We start from the raw sequence: 19965 nt of genomic DNA on the forward strand, positions 1-19965 counted from the left end.
TAAATACTACTAAACACCACTAAACACTACTACACACCACTAAACACCACTAAATACTACTAAACACCACTAAACAACACTAAACACTACTTAACATCACTAAATACTACTAAATACCACTAAACACTACTAAACACCCCTAAACAACACTAAACATCACTAAATACTACTAAACACCACTAAACACTACTAAACACCACGAAACACCACTAAAACACCCCTAAACAATACTAAACACTACTTAAACATCACTAAACACTACTAAACACCACTAAATACTACTAAACACCCCTAAACACCACTAAACACCACTAAACACCCTAAACAATACTAAACACTACTTAAACATCACTAAACACTACTAAACACCACTAAATACTACTAAACACCCCTTAAACACCACTAAACACCACTAAACACCCCTAAACAATACTAAACACTACTTAAACATCACTAAACACCACTATATACTACTAAACACCACTAAACACACCTACTAAACATTACTAAACATCACTAAATACTACTACATACTACTAAACACCACTAAATACTACTAAACACCACTAAACATCACTAAACACTACTAAACACCACTAAATACTACTAAACACCACTAAACACCCCTAAACACTACTAAACATCACTAAATGCTACTAAACACCACTAAACATCACTAAAAACTACTAAACACCACTAAATGCTAAATACTAAACACCACTAAAACTACTAAACACCACTAAACACCACTAAATACTACTAAATACTATTAAACACCACTAAACACCACTAAATACTACTAAACACCCTAAACACTAAACACCACTAAACACTACTTAAAGATCACTAAACACCACTAAACACCACTAAACACTACTAAATACTACTAAACACCACTAAACACCCCTAAACACCACTAAACACTACTTAAAGATCACTAAACACCACTAAACACCACTAAACACCACTAAACACTACTAAACACCAAGATCACTAAACACCACTAAACACCACTAAACACTACTTAAAGATCACTAAATACCACTAAACACCCCTAAACACCCCTAAACACCACTAAACAAACACCACTAAACACCACTAAACACACACTAAACACCAAACTAAAACACCTAAACACCAAACACCACTAAAACACCACTAAAACACTACTAAATACTACTAAACACCCCTAAACACCACTCTAAACACTACTAAACACCACTAAACACCTAAACTAAACACTACTAAACACCACTAAATACTAAAACACCAAATACTAAACACCACTAAACACCCCTAAACAATACTAAACACTACTTAAACACCACTAAACACCACTAAATACTACTAAACACCACTAAACACTACACCACTAAACATCACTAAATACTACACATACTACTAAACACTACTACCTTACTAACACTACTAAACACCACTAAACATCACTAAACACTACTAAACACACTAAATACTACTAAACACCACTAAACACCTAAACATAAAATGCTACTAAACACCACTTAAACATCACTAAACACTAAAACACCACTAAACAACACTAAATACTAAACACCACTAAACACCACTAAATACTACACCACTAAACACCACTAAATACTACTAAACACCCCTAAACACCACTAAACACTACTTAAAGAAAAACACCACTAAACACCACTAAACACTAAACACACTAAACACTAAATACTACTAAACACCACTAAACACCACTAAACACTAAACACTAAACACTACTAAACACCACTAAACACCCCTAAACAAAAACATCACTAAACACTACTTAAACATCACTAAACACTACTAAACACCACTAAATACTACACCACTAAACACCCCTAAACACCACTAAACACCACTAAACACCACTAAACACCCTAAACACTATACTAAACACTACTTAAACATCACTAAACACTAAACTAAACACCACTAAATAAACTACTAAACACCCCTAAACACCACTAAACACCACTAAACACCCCTAAACAATACTAAACACTACTAAACATACTAAACACCACTAAATACTACTAAACACCAAAACACCACTAAACACCCTAAACACCACTAAACACCACACATTACTAAACACACTAAATACTACTAAACACCACTAACTAAACACCACTAAATACTACTAAACACCACTAAACATCACTAAAACACCACTACTACTAAACACCAAACACTATAAAACACTACTAAACATAAACACCACTAAATACACTAAACCCTAAACACTACTAAACACCACTAAATACTACTAAACACCACTAAACACCACTAAACACCCCTAAACACTTAAACATCACTAAAACTACTAAACACCCCTAAACACTAAACTAAAACTAAAACACCAATACTACTAAACACCACTAAACACCACTAAACACCCTAAACACCTATAAACACCACTAAACACCACTAAATACACTAAACACTACTAAACACTTAAACACACACTAAACACCACTAAATACTACTAAACACCCCTAAACACCACTAAACACTACTTAAAGATCACTAAACACCACTAAACACCACTAAATACTACTAAATACTACTAAACACCACTAAACACACCCTAAACACCACTAAACACTACTTAAACATCACTAAACACCACTAAACACTACAAAGATCTAAACACCACTAAACACTACACTACTAAAGATCACTAAACACCACTAAACACCACTAAACACTACTAAAGATCACTAAATACCACTAAACACCACTAAACACCCTAAACACCACTAAACACCACTAAACACCACTAAACACCACTAAACACCACACCACTAAACACTACTAAACTAAACACCACTAAACACCACTAAACACCCTAAACACCCCTAAACACCCCTAAACACTTAAACACTAAAACACTACTAAACACCACTAAACACACCTCTAAACATACTTAAACATCAAACACTACTAAACACCACTAAATACTACTAAACACCCCTAAACACCACTAAACACCACTAAACACCCCTAAACAATACTAAACACTACTTAAACATCACTAAACACCACTAAATACTACTAAACACCACTAAACACTACTAAACATCACTAAATACTACTAAATACTACTAAACACCACTAAATACTACTAAACACCACTAAATACTACTAAACACCACTAAATACTACTAAACACCACTAAACACCCCTAAACACTACTAAACATCACTAAATGCTACTAAACACCCCTAAACAATAAAACACCACTTAAACATCACTAAACACCACTAAATACTACTAAACACCACTAAACACCACTAAACAACACTAAATACTACTACTAAACACTACTTAAACACCACTAAATACTACTAAACACTACTAAACACCTTTAAACTAAACACCACTAAACACCTACTAAATACTAAACTACTAAACACCACTAAACACCACTAAACACTACTAAACACCTCTACTAAAACACCAAACACCCTAAACACTACTACTAAACACTACTAAACACCACTAAATACTACTAAATACTACTAAACACCACTAAACACCCCTAAACACCACTAAACACTACTTAAAGATCACTAAACACCACTAAACACTACTAAACACCACTACTAAACACCTAAACTAAACACTACACCACTAAACACCACTAAACACCACTAAACACCCACCCCACTAAACTACACTAAACATCACTAAACACTAAACACCACTAAACACCACTAAACACACTAAACACCACTAAACACCACTAAATACTACTAAACACCACTAAACACTACTAAACACCACTAAACACCACTAAACACTACTAAACACCTACTAAATACTACTAAACACCACTAAACACCACTAAACACCACTAAACACTACTAAACACCACCACTAAACACCACTAAACACTAAAACACCCTAAACACTAAACACTACTAAACACTACTAAACACCACTAAACACTACTAAATACTACTAAAACACTACTAAACACCACTAAACACTACTAAACACCCCTAAACACTACTAAACACTACTAAACTAAACACCACTAAACACCACTAAATACTACTAAACACCACTACTAAACACCACTAAATACTACTAAACACTACTAAACACTACTAAACACCACTAAACACCACTAAATACTACTAAACACCTCTAAACACTACTACATCACTAAACACCCCTAAAAACACTAAACACCACTAAATACTACTAAACACTAAAAACATTACAAAACACCCCTAAACACCACTAAATACTACTAAACACTACTAAACACCACTAAACATCACTAAACACTACTAAACACCACTAAACACTAAACACACTAAATACTACTAAACACCACTAAACACTAAACACCACTAAACACCCCTAAACACCACTAAATACTACTAAAAACTACTAAAACCACTAAACACCCCTAAATATCACTAAATATTACTAAACTACTAAACACCACTAAATACTACTACATATTTCTAAACACCACTAAACACCACTAAATACTACTAACACCACTAAACACCCCTAAACACCACTAAACACTACTAAAAACTACTAAAAACCACTAAACACCCCTAAATATCACTAAACACCACTAAATACTACTACATATTACTAAACACCACTAAACACTACTTAGACATCACTAAATACTACTAAATACCACTAAATACTACTAAACACCCCTAAACAACACTAAACATCACTAAATACTACTAAACACCACTAAACACTACTACACACCACTAAACACCACTAAATACTACTACACACCACTAAACAACACTAAACACTACTTAGACATCACTAAATACTACTAAATACCACTAAACACTACTAAACACCCCTAAACAACACTAAACATCACTAAATACTACTAAACACCACTAAACACTACTAAACACCACGAAACACCACTAAACACCCCTAAACAATACTAAACACTACTTAAACATCACTAAACACTACTAAACACCACTAAATACTACTAAACACCCTAAACACCACTAAACACCACTAAACACCCTAAACAATACTAAACACTACTTAAACATCACTAAACACTACTAAACACCACTAAATACTACTAAACACCCCACCAAAACACCACTAAACACCCTAAACACCCCCTAAACAATACTAAACACTACTTAAACATCACTAAACACCACTATATACTACTAAACACCACTAAACACCCGAAACATTACTAAACATCACTAAATACTACTACATACTACTAAACACCACTAAATACTACTAAACACCACTAAACATCACTAAATACTACTAAACACCACTAAATACTACTAAACACCACTAAACACCCCTAAACACTACTAAACATCACTAAATGCTACTAAACACCACTAAACATCACTAAATACTACTAAACACCACTAAACACCACTAAACACCCCTAAACACCTCTAAACACTACTAAACATCACTAAACACCTCTAAACACTACTAAACACCACTAAATACTACTAAACACCCCTAAACACCACTAAACACCACTAAACACCCCTAAACAATACTAAACACTACTTAAACATCACTAAACACCACTAAATACTACTAAACACCACTAAACACCCCTAAACACTACTAAACATCACTAAATACTACTACATACTACTAAACACCACTAAATACTACTAAACACCACTAAACATCACTAAATACTACTAAACACCACTAAATACTACTAAACATCACTAAATGCTACTAAACACCACTAAACACCACTAAATGCTACTAAACACCACTAAAAAGTACTAAACACCACTAAACAACACTAAATACTACTAAATACTATTAAACACCACTAAACACCACTAAATACTACTAAACACCCCTAAACACCACTAAACACTACTTAAAGATCACTAAACACCACTAAACACCACTAAATACTACTAAACACCACTAAACACTACTAAACACCACTAAACACCACTAAATACTCCTAAATACTACTAAACACCACTAAACACCCCTAAACACCACTAAACACTACTTAAAGATCACTAAACACCACTAAACACCACTAAACACCACTAAATACTCCTAAACACCCCTAAACACCACTAAACACCACGAAACACCCCCAAACACCACTAAACACCACTAAACACCACTAAACACCCCCAAACACCACTAAACACCACTAAACACCACTAAACACCCCTAAACACCTCTAAACACTACTAAACACCACTAAACACCTCTAAACACTACTAAACACCACTAAATACTACTAAACACCACTAAACACCACTAAACACCCCTAAACAATACTAAACACTACTTAAACATCACTAAACACCACTAAATACTACTAAACACCACTAAACACCCCTAAACACTACTAAACATCACTAAATACTACTACATACTACTAAACACCACTAAATACTACTAAACACCACTAAACATCACTAAATACTACTAAACACCACTAAATACTACTAAACACCACTAAATACTACTAAACACCACTAAACACCCCTAAACACTACTAAACATCACTAAATGCTACTAAACACCACTAAACACCACTAAATGCTACTAAACACCACTAAAAACTACTAAACACCACTAAACAACACTAAATACTACTAAATACTATTAAACACCACTAAACACCACTAAATACTACTAAACACCCCTAAACACCACTAAACACTACTTAAAGATCACTAAACACCACTAAACACCACTAAATACTACTAAACACCACTAAACACTACTAAACACCACGAAACACCACTAAACACCCCTAAACAATACTAAACACTACTTAAACATCACTAAACACTACTAAACACCACTAAATACTACTAAACACCCCTAAACACCACTAAACACCACTAAACACCCCTAAACAATACTAAACACTACTTAAACATCACTAAACACTACTAAACACCACTAAATACTACTAAACACCCCTAAACACCACTAAACACCACTAAACACCCCTAAACAATACTAAACACTACTTAAACATCACTAAACACCACTAAATACTACTAAACACCACTAAACACCACTAAATACTACTAAACACCCCTAAACACCACTAAACACTACTTAAAGATCACTAAACACCACTAAACACCACTAAATACTACTAAACACCACTAAACACTACTAAACACCACGAAACACCACTAAACACCCCTAAACAATACTAAACACTACTTAAACATCACTAAACACTACTAAACACCACTAAATACTACTAAACACCCCTAAACACCACTAAACACCACTAAACACCCCTAAACAATACTAAACACTACTTAAACATCACTAAACACTACTAAACCCACTAAATACTACTAAACACCCCTAAACACCACTAAACACCACTAAACACCCCTAAACAATACTAAACACTACTTAAACATCACTAAACACCACTAAATACTACTAAACACCACTAAACACCCGTAAACATTACTAAACATCACTAAATACTACTACATACTACTAAACACCACTAAATACTACTAAACACCACTAAACATCACTAAATACTACTAAACACCACTAAATACTACTAAACACCACTAAACACCCCTAAACACTACTAAACATCACTAAATGCTACTAAACACCACTAAACATCACTAAAAACTACTAAACACCACTAAATGCTACTAAACACCACTAAAAACTACTAAACACCACTAAACACCACTAAATACTACTAAATACTATTAAACACCACTAAACACCACTAAATACTACTAAACACCCCTAAACACCACTAAACACTACTTAAAGATCACTAAACACCACTAAACACCACTAAATACTACTAAATACTACTAAACACCACTAAACACTACTTAAAGATCACTAAACACCACTAAACACCACTAAATACTACTAAACACCACTAAACACTACTAAACACCACGAAACACCACTAAACACCCCTAAACAATACTAAACACTACTTAAACATCACTAAACACTACTAAACACCACTAAATACTACTAAACACCCCTAAACACCACTAAACACCACTAAACACCCCTAAACAATACTAAACACTACTTAAACATCACTAAACACTACTAAACACCACTAAAATACTACTAAACACACCCTAAACACCACTAAACACCACTAAACACCCCTAAACAATACTAAACACTACTTAAACATCACTAAACACCACTAAATACTACTAAACACCACTAAACACCACTAAATACTACTAAACACCCCTAAACACCACTAAACACTACTTAAAGATCACTAAACACCACTAAACACCACTAAATACTACTAAACACCACTAAACACTACTAAACACCACGAAACACCACTAAACACCCCTAAACAATACTAAACACTACTTAAACATCACTAAACACTACTAAACACCACTAAATACTACTAAACACCCCTAAACACCACTAAACACCACTAAACACCCCTAAACAATACTAAACACTACTTAAACATCACTAAACACTACTAAACACCACTAAATACTACTAAACACCCCTAAACACCACTAAACACCACTAAACACCCCTAAACAATACTAAACACTACTTAAACATCACTAAACACCACTAAATACTACTAAACACCACTAAACACCCGTAAACATTACTAAACATCACTAAATACTACTACATACTACTAAACACCACTAAATACTACTAAACACCACTAAACATCACTAAATACTACTAAACACCACTAAATACTACTAAACACCACTAAACACCCCTAAACACTACTAAACATCACTAAATGCTACTAAACACCACTAAACATCACTAAAAACTACTAAACACCACTAAATGCTACTAAACACCACTAAAAACTACTAAACACCACTAAACACCACTAAATACTACTAAATACTATTAAACACCACTAAACACCACTAAATACTACTAAACACCCCTAAACACCACTAAACACTACTTAAAGATCACTAAACACCACTAAACACCACTAAATACTACTAAATACTACTAAACACCACTAAACACTACTAAACACCACTAAACACCACTAAATACTACTAAATACTACTAAACACCACTAAACACCACTAAACACTACTTAAAGATCACTAAACACCACTAAACACCACTAAACACCACTAAACACTACTTAAAGATCACTAAACACCACTAAACACCACTAAACACTACTTAAAGATCACTAAATACCACTAAACACCACTAAACACCCTAAACACCACTAAACACCCCTAAACACCACTAAACACCACTAAACACCACGAAACACCCCAAACACCACTAAACACCACTAAACACCACTAAACACCCCTAAACACCTCTAAACACTACTAAACACCACTAAACACCTCTAAACACTACTAAACACCACTAAATACTACTAAACACCCCTAAACACCACTAAACACCACTAAACACCCCTAAACAATACTAAACACTACTTAAACATCACTAAACACCACTAAATACTACTAAACACCACTAAACACTACTAAACATCACTAAATACTACTACATACTACTAAACACCACTAAATACTACTAAACACCACTAAACATCACTAAATACTACTAAACACCACTAAATACTACTAAACACCACTAAATACTACTAAACACTACTAAACATCACTAAATGCTACTAAACACCACTAAACACCACTAAATGCTACTAAACACCACTAAAAACTACTAAACACCACTAAACAACACTAAATACTACTAAATACTATTAAACACCACTAAACACCACTAAATACTACTAAACACCCCTAAACACCACTAAACACTACTTAAAGATCACTAAACACCACTAAACACCACTAAATACTACTAAATACTACTAAACATCACTAAACACCCCTAAATACCACTAAACACCACTAAACACCACGAAACACCCTTAAACACCACTAAACACCACTAAACACCCCTAAACACCTCTAAACACTACTAAACACCACTAAACACCTCTAAACACTACTAAACACCACTAAATACCACTAAACACCCCTAAACACCACTAAATACTACTAAATACTACTAAACACCACTAAACACCCCTAAACACCACTAAACACTACTTAAAGATCACTAAACACCACTAAACACCACTAAACACCACTAAACACCACTAAACACTACTAAACATCACTAAACACCACTAAACACCACGAAACACCCCTAAACACCACTAAACACCCCTAAACACCTCTAAATACTACTAAACATCACTAAATACTACTAAACACCACTAAACACCACTAAATACTACTACATACTACTAAACACCAGTCTATCATCTGAGTCCCTTTCCTCATACATCACACTGTTGTTATTCTGAGTCCCTCTCCTCATAGACCACATCACATGTTGTTAATCTGAGTCCCCCTCCCCATAGACCACATCACATGTTGTTAATCTGAGTCCCTCTCCCCCATAGACCACATCACATGTTGTTAATCTGAGTCCCTCTCCCCATAGACCACATCACATGTTGTTAATCTGAGTCCCTCTCCCCATAGACCACATCACATGTTGTTAATCTGAGTCCCTCTCCCCCATAGACCACATCACATGTTGTTAATCTGAGTCCCTCTCCCCCATAGACCACATCACATGTTGTTAATCTGAGTCCCTCTCCCCATAGACCACATCACATGTTGTTAATCTGAGTCCCTCTCCCCCATAGACCACATCACATGTTGTTAATCTGAGTCCCTCTCCCCATAGACCACATCACATGTTGTTAATCTGAGTCCCTCTCCCCATAGACCACATCACATGTTGTTAATCTGAGTCCCTCTCCCCCATAGACCACATCACATGTTGTTAATCTGAGTCCCTCTCCCCATAGACCACATCACATGTTGTTAATCTGAGTCCCTCTCCCCCATAGACCACATCACATGTTGTTAATCTGAGTCCCTCTCCCCCATAGACCACATCACATGTTGTTAATCTGAGTCCCTCTCCTGCCTGTGGTAAAGATTCCACTGAGAACACTTCACTAAATACTGCTAAACACCACTAAATACTACTAAACACCACTAAAAACTACTAAATACCACTAAACACCACTAAATACTACTACATACTACTAAACACCAGTCTATCATCTGAGTCCCTTTCCTCATACATCACACTGTTGTTATTCTGAGTCCCTCTCCTCATAGACCACATCACATGTTGTTAATCTGAGTCCCTCTCCCCATAGACCACATCACATGTTGTTAATCTGAGTCCCTCTCCCCCATAGACCACATCACATGTTGTTAATCTGAGTCCCTCTCCCCATAGACCACATCACATGTTGTTAATCTGAGTCCCTCTCCCCATAGACCACATCACATGTTGTTAATCTGAGTCCCTCTCCCCCATAGACCACATCACATGTTGTTAATCTGAGTCCCTCTCCCCCATAGACCACATCACATGTTGTTAATCTGAGTCCCTCTCCCCCATAGACCACATCACATGTTGTTAATCTGAGTCCCTCTCCCCATAGACCACATCACATGTTGTTAATCTGAGTCCCTCTCCCCCATAGACCACATCACATGTTGTTAATCTGAGTCCCTCTCCCCCATAGACCACATCACATGTTGTTAATCTGAGTCCCTCTCCTGCCTGTGGTAAAGATTCCACTGAGAACACTTCACTAAATACTGCTAAACACCACTAAATACTACTAAACACCACTAAAAACTACTAAACACCACTAAACACCACTAAATACTACTACATACTACTAAACACCAGTCTATCATCTGAGTCCCTTTCCTCATACATCACAGTGTTGTTAATCTGAGTCCCTCTCCTGCCAGTGGTAAAGATCACACTGAGAACACTTCTAGCCTCTTCTCTGCAGCCAGCAAAGGCAAGTGTGTGTGGCTCTGTCAGTGTTTGTGTTAGTGGGTGTGTGCATATTCATGATGATTGGATTTAAAGGCCCAGTGTATTCAAAATGAGATTTTCCTGGATTTTATATATATTTCCACACTCTACGAGGTTGGAATAATTTTGTGAAAATTATGATAATGCCCTTTTAGTGTAAAAGCTGTTTATTTTATTTTTTTATCCAGAAATTACAGTTTTGGTGGGGATGGAGTTTTGGCTTTCCACGGTGACATCACCATGCGGTAAATTAGTTAACAGACCAATAAGAAAGAGAGTTCCTAACCTCTCTGCCAATAACAACAGATTTTCAGTTTTCCCCTCCTATTTTTGTTTCTTTTGGGACATGTTAACATGTTAATTAAAAACAAAGACACCGTAAAGTCACCTAATTGTTACCGAATTTTTTTTTTTAATATTGAGATTTTTTTTTAAACAGCTGTAATTGGACCTTTAAGTCCATGATGTCTACGGTACCCACACCTTGAGTTTACCGGATGGAGTTTACCGGATGGAGTTTACCGGATGGAGTTTACCGGATGGAGTTTACCAGATGGAGTTTACCGGATGGAGTTTACCGGATGGAGTTTACCGGATGGAGTTTACCAGATGGAGTTTACCGGATGGAGTTTACCGGATGGAGTTTACCGGATGGAGTTTACCAGATGGAGTTTACCGGATGGAGTTTACCGGATGGAGTTTACCGGATGGAGTTTACCGGATGGAGTTTACCAGATGGAGTTTACCAGATGGAGTTTACCAGATGGAGTTTACCGGATGGAGTTTACCAGATGGAGTTTACCGGATGGAGTTTACCAGATGGAGTTTACCGGATGGAGTTTACCAGATGGAGTTTACCGGATGGAGTTTACCGGATGGAGTTTACCAGATGGAGTTTACCGGATGGAGTTTACCAGATGGAGTTTACCGGATGGAGTTTACCGGATGGAGTTTACCAGATGGAGTTTACCAGATGGAGTTTACCGGATGGAGTTTACCGGATGGAGTTTACCGGATGGAGTTTACCGGATGGAGTTTACCAGATGGAGTTTACCAGATGGGGTTTACCGGATGGAGTTTACCAGATGGAGTTTACCGGATGGCGTTTACCGGATGGCGTTTACCGGATGGAGTTTACCAGATGGAGTTTACTGGGATGGAGTTTACCGGATGGAGTTTACTGGGATGGAGTTTACCGGATGGAGTTTACCGGATGCTTAATCAATTACACCTCTATTACTAAAATCCTCCCTTAATGCAAATATAACAGATCGAGAATCTAAACTAGCATCATATCTTTAATCTCTGAACCAGCAGTGTGTAATAAAGGTACTGTAGCTGAAATCTTACAGCAGCACATTGGGAGGACTCAATGCAGGTAGGTCTATGGTTGAGTGGTTACGATGACTGGGGGAATCCCCATATCACACTCTGAGTAAGAGAGTAGAAGATCACTGCATCCTGTCCAGGGTTGGGGTCAATTCCAGTTTAATTCAGTCCATTCATGAATTAGTCAACTCAAATTCCAATTCAGGAAAATTGGTTTTTGGAATGTCAGTTTCCTTCCAGTTGACAGAGTTTAAATGGAATTGGCCCCAATCGTTCCCAAGCCCCACCTCCTGGGCTCCTCACACCCTACCTCCTGGGCTCCTCAAGCCCCAGCTCCTGGACTCCTCAAGCCACACCTCCTGGGATCCTCAAACCCCACCTCCTGGGATCCTCAAACCCCACCTCCGGGACTCCTCAAGCCCCAGCTCCTGGGCTCCCCAAGCCCCACCTCCTGGGCTCCTCAAACCCCACCTCCTGGGCTCCTCAAACCCCACCTCCGGGACTCCTCAAGCCTCTCCTCAAGCTCTCTCTCCCTACCTCTACCTCCTATCCCCCACCTCCCTTCTCCCTACCTCCCTACATCCTACCTCCTCCTACCCTACCTAACACCTCCCTACCTACTACCTCCCTAACCACCAACCTCCCTACATCCTACCTCCTTCTTCCTACTCCCTACCTTCCTACCTCCTTTAACCTATCTCCCAACCTTCTCCTTCCCTACCTTCTACCTCCTCCTACCTCCCTACCTCATCCTACCTCCCTACCTCCTTTCTCCCTACATCCTACCTCCCTATCTCCTCCTACCTCCCTAACTCCTACCTTCTCCTATCTCCCACCTCCCCACCTCCTCCTCACCTCCTCCCACTGGTGTATATATCTAATGAGTCTGGACAGCCTCAGGAGCCTCAACAAACTCAAGATCTTCGTAAACCGCACGATCCTCAGCGCTCGGGCCGTCTTGTAGAAGTCTGAGTCGATCCTGGTCTCCACGATGAGGAAGATGTAATCTACTGGTATGGACGAGATGAAGTCCACCATGAACCAGCTCTTCAGATACTTGATCTTGATGGTCTGTGGGTCCAGGATGATCTCGGTGTTGTCCTCCTTGACGATGCCCGTCCGGAAGTTGAGGACGAGGTCGATGAGGAACAAGGTGTCTGAGATGACGTTGAAGACGATCCAGGGGGGAGTGTGCTCGTCCTTGAAGAAGGTGATGCCCACAGGGATGATGATGAGGTTCCCCACCATGAGGAACAGCATTATCAGATCCCAGTAGAACCTAAAGAGAATAGACAGCTTTAACAAAATAACCTAGAGAGAGGAACAGGGAGGAACCAAACAGATCTTAAAACCTAGAGAGAACAGGGAGGAACCAAACAGATCTTAGAACCTAGAGAGAACAGGGAGGAACCAACCAGATCTTAGAACCTAGAGAGAACAGGGAGGAACCAAACAGATCTTAGAACCTAGAGAGAACAGGGAGGAACCAAACAGATCTTAGAACCTAGAGAGAACAGGGAGGAACCAAACATATCTTAGAACCTAGAGAGAACAGGGAGGAACCAAACAGATCTTAGAACCTAGTAGGAACAGGGAGGAACCAAACAGATCTTAGAACCTAGAGAGAACAGGGAGGAACCAAACAGATATTATAACCTAGAGAGAACAGGGAGGAACCAAACAGATATTAGAACCTAGGAGGGACAGGGAGGAACCAAACAGATCTTAGAACCTAGTAGGAACAGTGGGGAACCAAACAGATCATAGAACCTAATAGGAACAGTGGGAAACCAAATAGATCTTAGAACCTAGTAGGAACAGGGAGGAACATGATGAATCAGAGAAAGAGTCTATACAATCTCTACTTCCCAACAAAATATATGTTGTCAGAAATGGGTAATACTATATAATATATAATTATAATATAGTAAGTTAAATGCTATTCTATTGTTTTTTTATATTTGATTATATTCTACCCCTAAAGGAGTCATTAGAGTTACTAGGTTTATTAGAGAACATCTCCTTTAAAATGTTTTTATTCAGGTTAGAAGTCGAGGTCGACCGATTATGATTTTCCACGCCGATACCGATACCGATTATTGGAGGACCCCAAAAAAAAGCAGATGCCGATTAATCGGCCGATTTGAATTTTTATTTGTAATAGTGACAATTACAGCAATACTGAATGAACACTTATTTTAACTTAATATAATACATCAATAAAATCAATTTGGCCTCAAATAAATGGTTTAAATAAATGGATTAAATAATGCAAAAAATAATGCAAAAACAAAGTGTTGGAGAAGAAAGTAAAAGTGTAATATGTGCCATGTAAAAAAGCTAACGTTTAAGTTCCTTGCTCAGAACATGAGAACATATGAAAGCTGGTGGTTCCTTTTAACATGAGTCTTCAATATTCCCAGGTAAGAAGTTTTAAGTTATAGTTATTATAGGAATTATAGGACTATTTCTCTCTATACCATTTGTATTTCATTAACCTTTGACTATTGGATGTTCTTATAGGCACTTTAGTATTGCCAGTGTAACAGTATAGCTTCCGTCCCTCTCCTCGCCCCTCCCTGGGCTCGAACCAGGAACACATCGACAACAGCCACCCTTGAAGCAGTGTTACCCATGCAGAGCAAGGGGAACAACTACTAGAAGGCTCAGAGCGAGTGACGTTTGAAACGCTATTAGCGCGCACCCCGCTAACTAGCTAGCCATTTCACATCGGTTACACCAGCCTAATCTCGGGAGTTGATAGGCTTGAAGTCATAAACAGCGCAATGCTTGAAGCACAACGAAGAGCTCCTGGCAAAATACACGAAAGTGCTGTTTGAATGAATGCTTATGAGCCTGCTGGTGCCTACCACCGCTCAGTCAGACTGCTCTATCAAATCATAGACTTAGTTATAACATAATAACACACAGAAATAAAAGCCTTAGGTCATTAATATGGTAGAATCCGGAAACTATCATCTCGAAAACAAGACCTTTATTCTTTCAATGAAATACGGAACCGTTCCGTATTTTATCTAACGGGTGGCATCCATAAGTCTAAATATTCCTGTTACATTGCACAACCTTCAATGTTATGTCTTAATAATGTAAAACTCTGGCAAATTAGGCAGCCCAAACTGTTGCATATACACTGACTCTGCGTGCAATGAACGCAAGAGAAGTGACACAATTTCACCTGGTTAATATTGCCTGCTAACTTGGATTTCTTTTAGCTAAATATGCAGGTTTAAAAATATATACTTCTGTGTATTGATTTTAAGAAAGGCATTGATGTTTATGGTTAGGTACACATTGGAGAAACGATAAGCACCGCATCGATTATATGCAACGCAGGACACGCTAGATAAACTAGTAATATCATCAACCATGTGTAGTTAACTAGTGATTATGATTGATTGATTGTTTTTTATAAGATAAGTTTAATGCTAGCTAGCAACTTACCTTGGCTTACTGCATTCACGTAACAGAAAGTCTCCTTGTGGAGAAGCAACGAGAGAGAGGCAGGTCGTTATTGCGTTGGACTAGTTAAGGTTGCAAGATTGGTTGCAAGATTGAATCCCCGAGCTGACAAGGTACAAATCTGTCGTTCTGCCCCTGAACAGACAGTTAACCCACTGTTCCTAGGCCGTCATTGAAAATAAGAATGTGTTCTTAACTGACTTGCCTAGTTAAATAAAGGTTAAATAAAGGTGTAAAAAAATAATAATAATAAAAAACTTGGCAAAATCGTTGTCCAAAAATACCGATTTCAAATTGTTACAAAAACTTGAAATCAGCCCCAATTAATCGGCCATTCTGATTAATCGGTCGACCTCTAGTTAGAAGAGTAGCAAATTACTCAGGAGGAACATGTGTAACTGAAGAGAGCAGAACAAAACACAGAGGTATGCACCATGTGATGTGTTTGCTGTCTGTGTGTGCGTGCACATGTGTGTTTGTTGTGTATTCCAGTCCATTCTTGTGTTGTAATTATTATACATTTAATTTTTTTATCCCTTTTCTTCCCAATTTCCCGTAGGGACTCGGGAGAGGCGAAGGTCGAGAGCCATGCGTCCTCCGAAACACAACCCAACCAAACCGCACTGCTTCTTGACACAATGCCCACTTAACCCGGAAACCTGCCGCACCAATGTGTAGGAGGAGGAAACAACGTACACCTGGTGACCGTGTCAGCATGCACTGCGCCCCGCCCGCCACAGGAGTCGCTAGTGCGCCCTTCTTGTGCTGTGATTCACCTAAAATCAATGTAGCTGGAAGACGATACACCCTCACCACAGTATGGATCAGAGAGAGAGAGAGATTGAATTGAGAGAGAGAGAGAGAGAGAGAGAGAGAGAGAGATTGAATTGAGAGAGAGAGATAGAGAGAGAGAGAGATTGAATTGAGAGATTGAATTGAGAGAAAGAGAGATTGAATTGAGAGAAAGAGAGATTGAATTGAGAGACAGAGAGATTGAATTGAAAGAGAGAGAGAGATGTATATATTATCTACCTCACTTGCTACCTCAAATCAAATCAAATGTATTTATATAGCCCTTCGTACATCAGCTGATATCTCAAAGTGCTGTACAGAAACCCAGCCTAAAACCCCAAACAGCAAGCAATGCAGGTGTAGAAGCACGGTGTACCTCACTTGCTATATTATCTACCTCACTTGCTTTGGCAATGTTAACACATGTTTCCCATGCCAATAAAGCCCTTGAATTGAATTTAATTGAGAGAGAGAGCGAGAGAGACAGAGAGAGCGAGAGACAGAGATAGAGAGAGAGAGCGAGAGAGAGAGAGAGAGAGAGAGGGAGAGAGTGAGAGAGCGATTGAATTGAGAGAGAGAGATTGAATTGAGAGAGAGAAAGAGAGAGAGATTGAATTGAGAGAGAGAGAGAGAGAGAGAGAGAGAGAGAGAGAGAGAGAAAGAGAGATTCAATTGAGAGAGAGATTGAATTGAGAGACAGAGACAGAGAGACAGAGAGAGATTGAATTGAAAGAGAGAGAGAGATTGAATTGAGAGAGAGAGAGAGAGAGAGATTGAATTGAGAGAAAGAGAGATTGAATTGAGAAAGAGAGATTGAATTGAGAGAAAGAGAGATTGAATTGAGAGAAAGAGAGATTGAATTGAGAGAGAGATTGAATTGAGAGAAAGAGAGATTGAAATGAGAGAGATTGAATTGAGAGAAAGAGAGATTGAATTGAGAGAAAGAGAGATTGAATTGAAAGAAAGAGAGATTGAATTGAAAGAAAGAGAGATTGAATTGAGAGACAGAGAGACAGAGATAGAGAGAGAGAGATTGAATTGAGAGAGAGAGATTGAATTGAGAGAGAGAGATTGAATTGAGAGAAAGAGAGATTCAATTGAGAGAGAGATTCAATTGAGAGAGAGAGAGATTGAATTGAGAGAAAGAGAGATTGAATTGAGAGAGATTGAATTGAGAGAAAGAGAGATTGAATTGAGAGACAGAGAGACAGAGAGAGATAGAGAGAGAAATTGAATTGAGAGAGAGATTGAATTGAGAGACAGAGAGAGATAGAGAGAGAGAGAGATTGAATTGAGAGAAAGAGAGATTGAATTGAGAGAGAGAGAGAGATTGAATTGAGAGAGAGAGAGATTGAATTGAGAGAAAGAGAGATTGAATTGAGAGAGAGAGAGATTGAATTGAGAGAAAGAGAGATTGAATTGAGTGAGAGATTGAATAAAGAGACAGAGAGACAGACATAGAGAGAGAGATATTCTTAACCTGACCTATGAGGATGCGTGTATTAACCACGTTCAGCTTCCACCTCCTATAGGTTGTACCCCAGCGTACGAGCAGAATATATCGTCTAAAAAGGATCTACCCTTCAAATGCTGATGATCACTGGTCATGAAAACATGATTAACGTATGCATTCATTCATTCATAATAATCAACGTGGCTAAAATAGACTACGTTTTAATAGTGGTGATTGGAAATTCAACACTACTGATGTGGACAGTGACGGAATCAGAATACCAAACTTCAGCACCACATGTCGGCGGACAGCGACCGCCAGACTCACTGTGTCACACCGTCGCTTTCCATTCCAATGGTGCTGAATCCCTACAGATAAACACAGCAAGTCTGCAGGGCTGCAACTAGCCTTTATGCTAGACTGTTCAGCCATATAAATGTTTTCAACTCAAACTTTAGAATTGTAAATAATTTGGAGTAAATCTGCAAATAATTTAAATAGAAACATCTTTCTACAGTCAGCACCAGTCTAAATCCCCAGTCTCTGATCATCTTTCTACAGTCAGCACCAGTCTAAATCCCCAGTCTCTGATCATCTTTCTACAGTCAGCACCAGTCTAAATCCCCAGTCTCTGATCATCTTTCTACAGTCAGCACCAGTCTAAATCCCCAGTCTCTAATCATCTTTCTACAGTCAGCACCAGTCTAAATCCCCAGTCTCTGATCATCTTTCTACAGTCAGCACCAGTCTAAATCCCCAGTCTCTGATCATCTTTCTACAGTCACCACCAGTCTAAATCCCCAGTCTCTGATCATCTTTCTACAGTCAGCACCAGTCTAAATCCCCAGTCTCTGATCATCTTTCTACAGTCAGCACCAGTCTAAATCCCCAGTCTCTGATCATCTTTCTACAGTCACCACCAGTCTAAATCCCCAGTCTCTGATCATCTTTCTACAGTCAGCACCAGT

At 38.1% G+C, this 19965-nt stretch overlaps 1 protein-coding gene across 1 annotated transcript in view; it reads right to left on the reverse strand.

Annotated features, from left to right (window-relative positions):
- LOC115116187 (potassium/sodium hyperpolarization-activated cyclic nucleotide-gated channel 3-like) overlaps positions 1–19965 on the reverse strand; it is a 65598-nt gene that overhangs the window by 30145 nt on the left and 15488 nt on the right. Inside the window, exon 2 of the mRNA XM_065022285.1 lies at positions 14128–14551. Within this exon, the coding sequence (XP_064878357.1) occupies positions 14128–14551 (424 nt within the window). The remainder of the gene's footprint in view (positions 1–14127; positions 14552–19965) is intronic.

Source organism: Oncorhynchus nerka, linkage group LG9a, assembly GCF_034236695.1.
Source record: "Oncorhynchus nerka isolate Pitt River linkage group LG9a, Oner_Uvic_2.0, whole genome shotgun sequence".
Classification (NCBI taxonomy): domain Eukaryota; kingdom Metazoa; phylum Chordata; class Actinopteri; order Salmoniformes; family Salmonidae; genus Oncorhynchus; species Oncorhynchus nerka.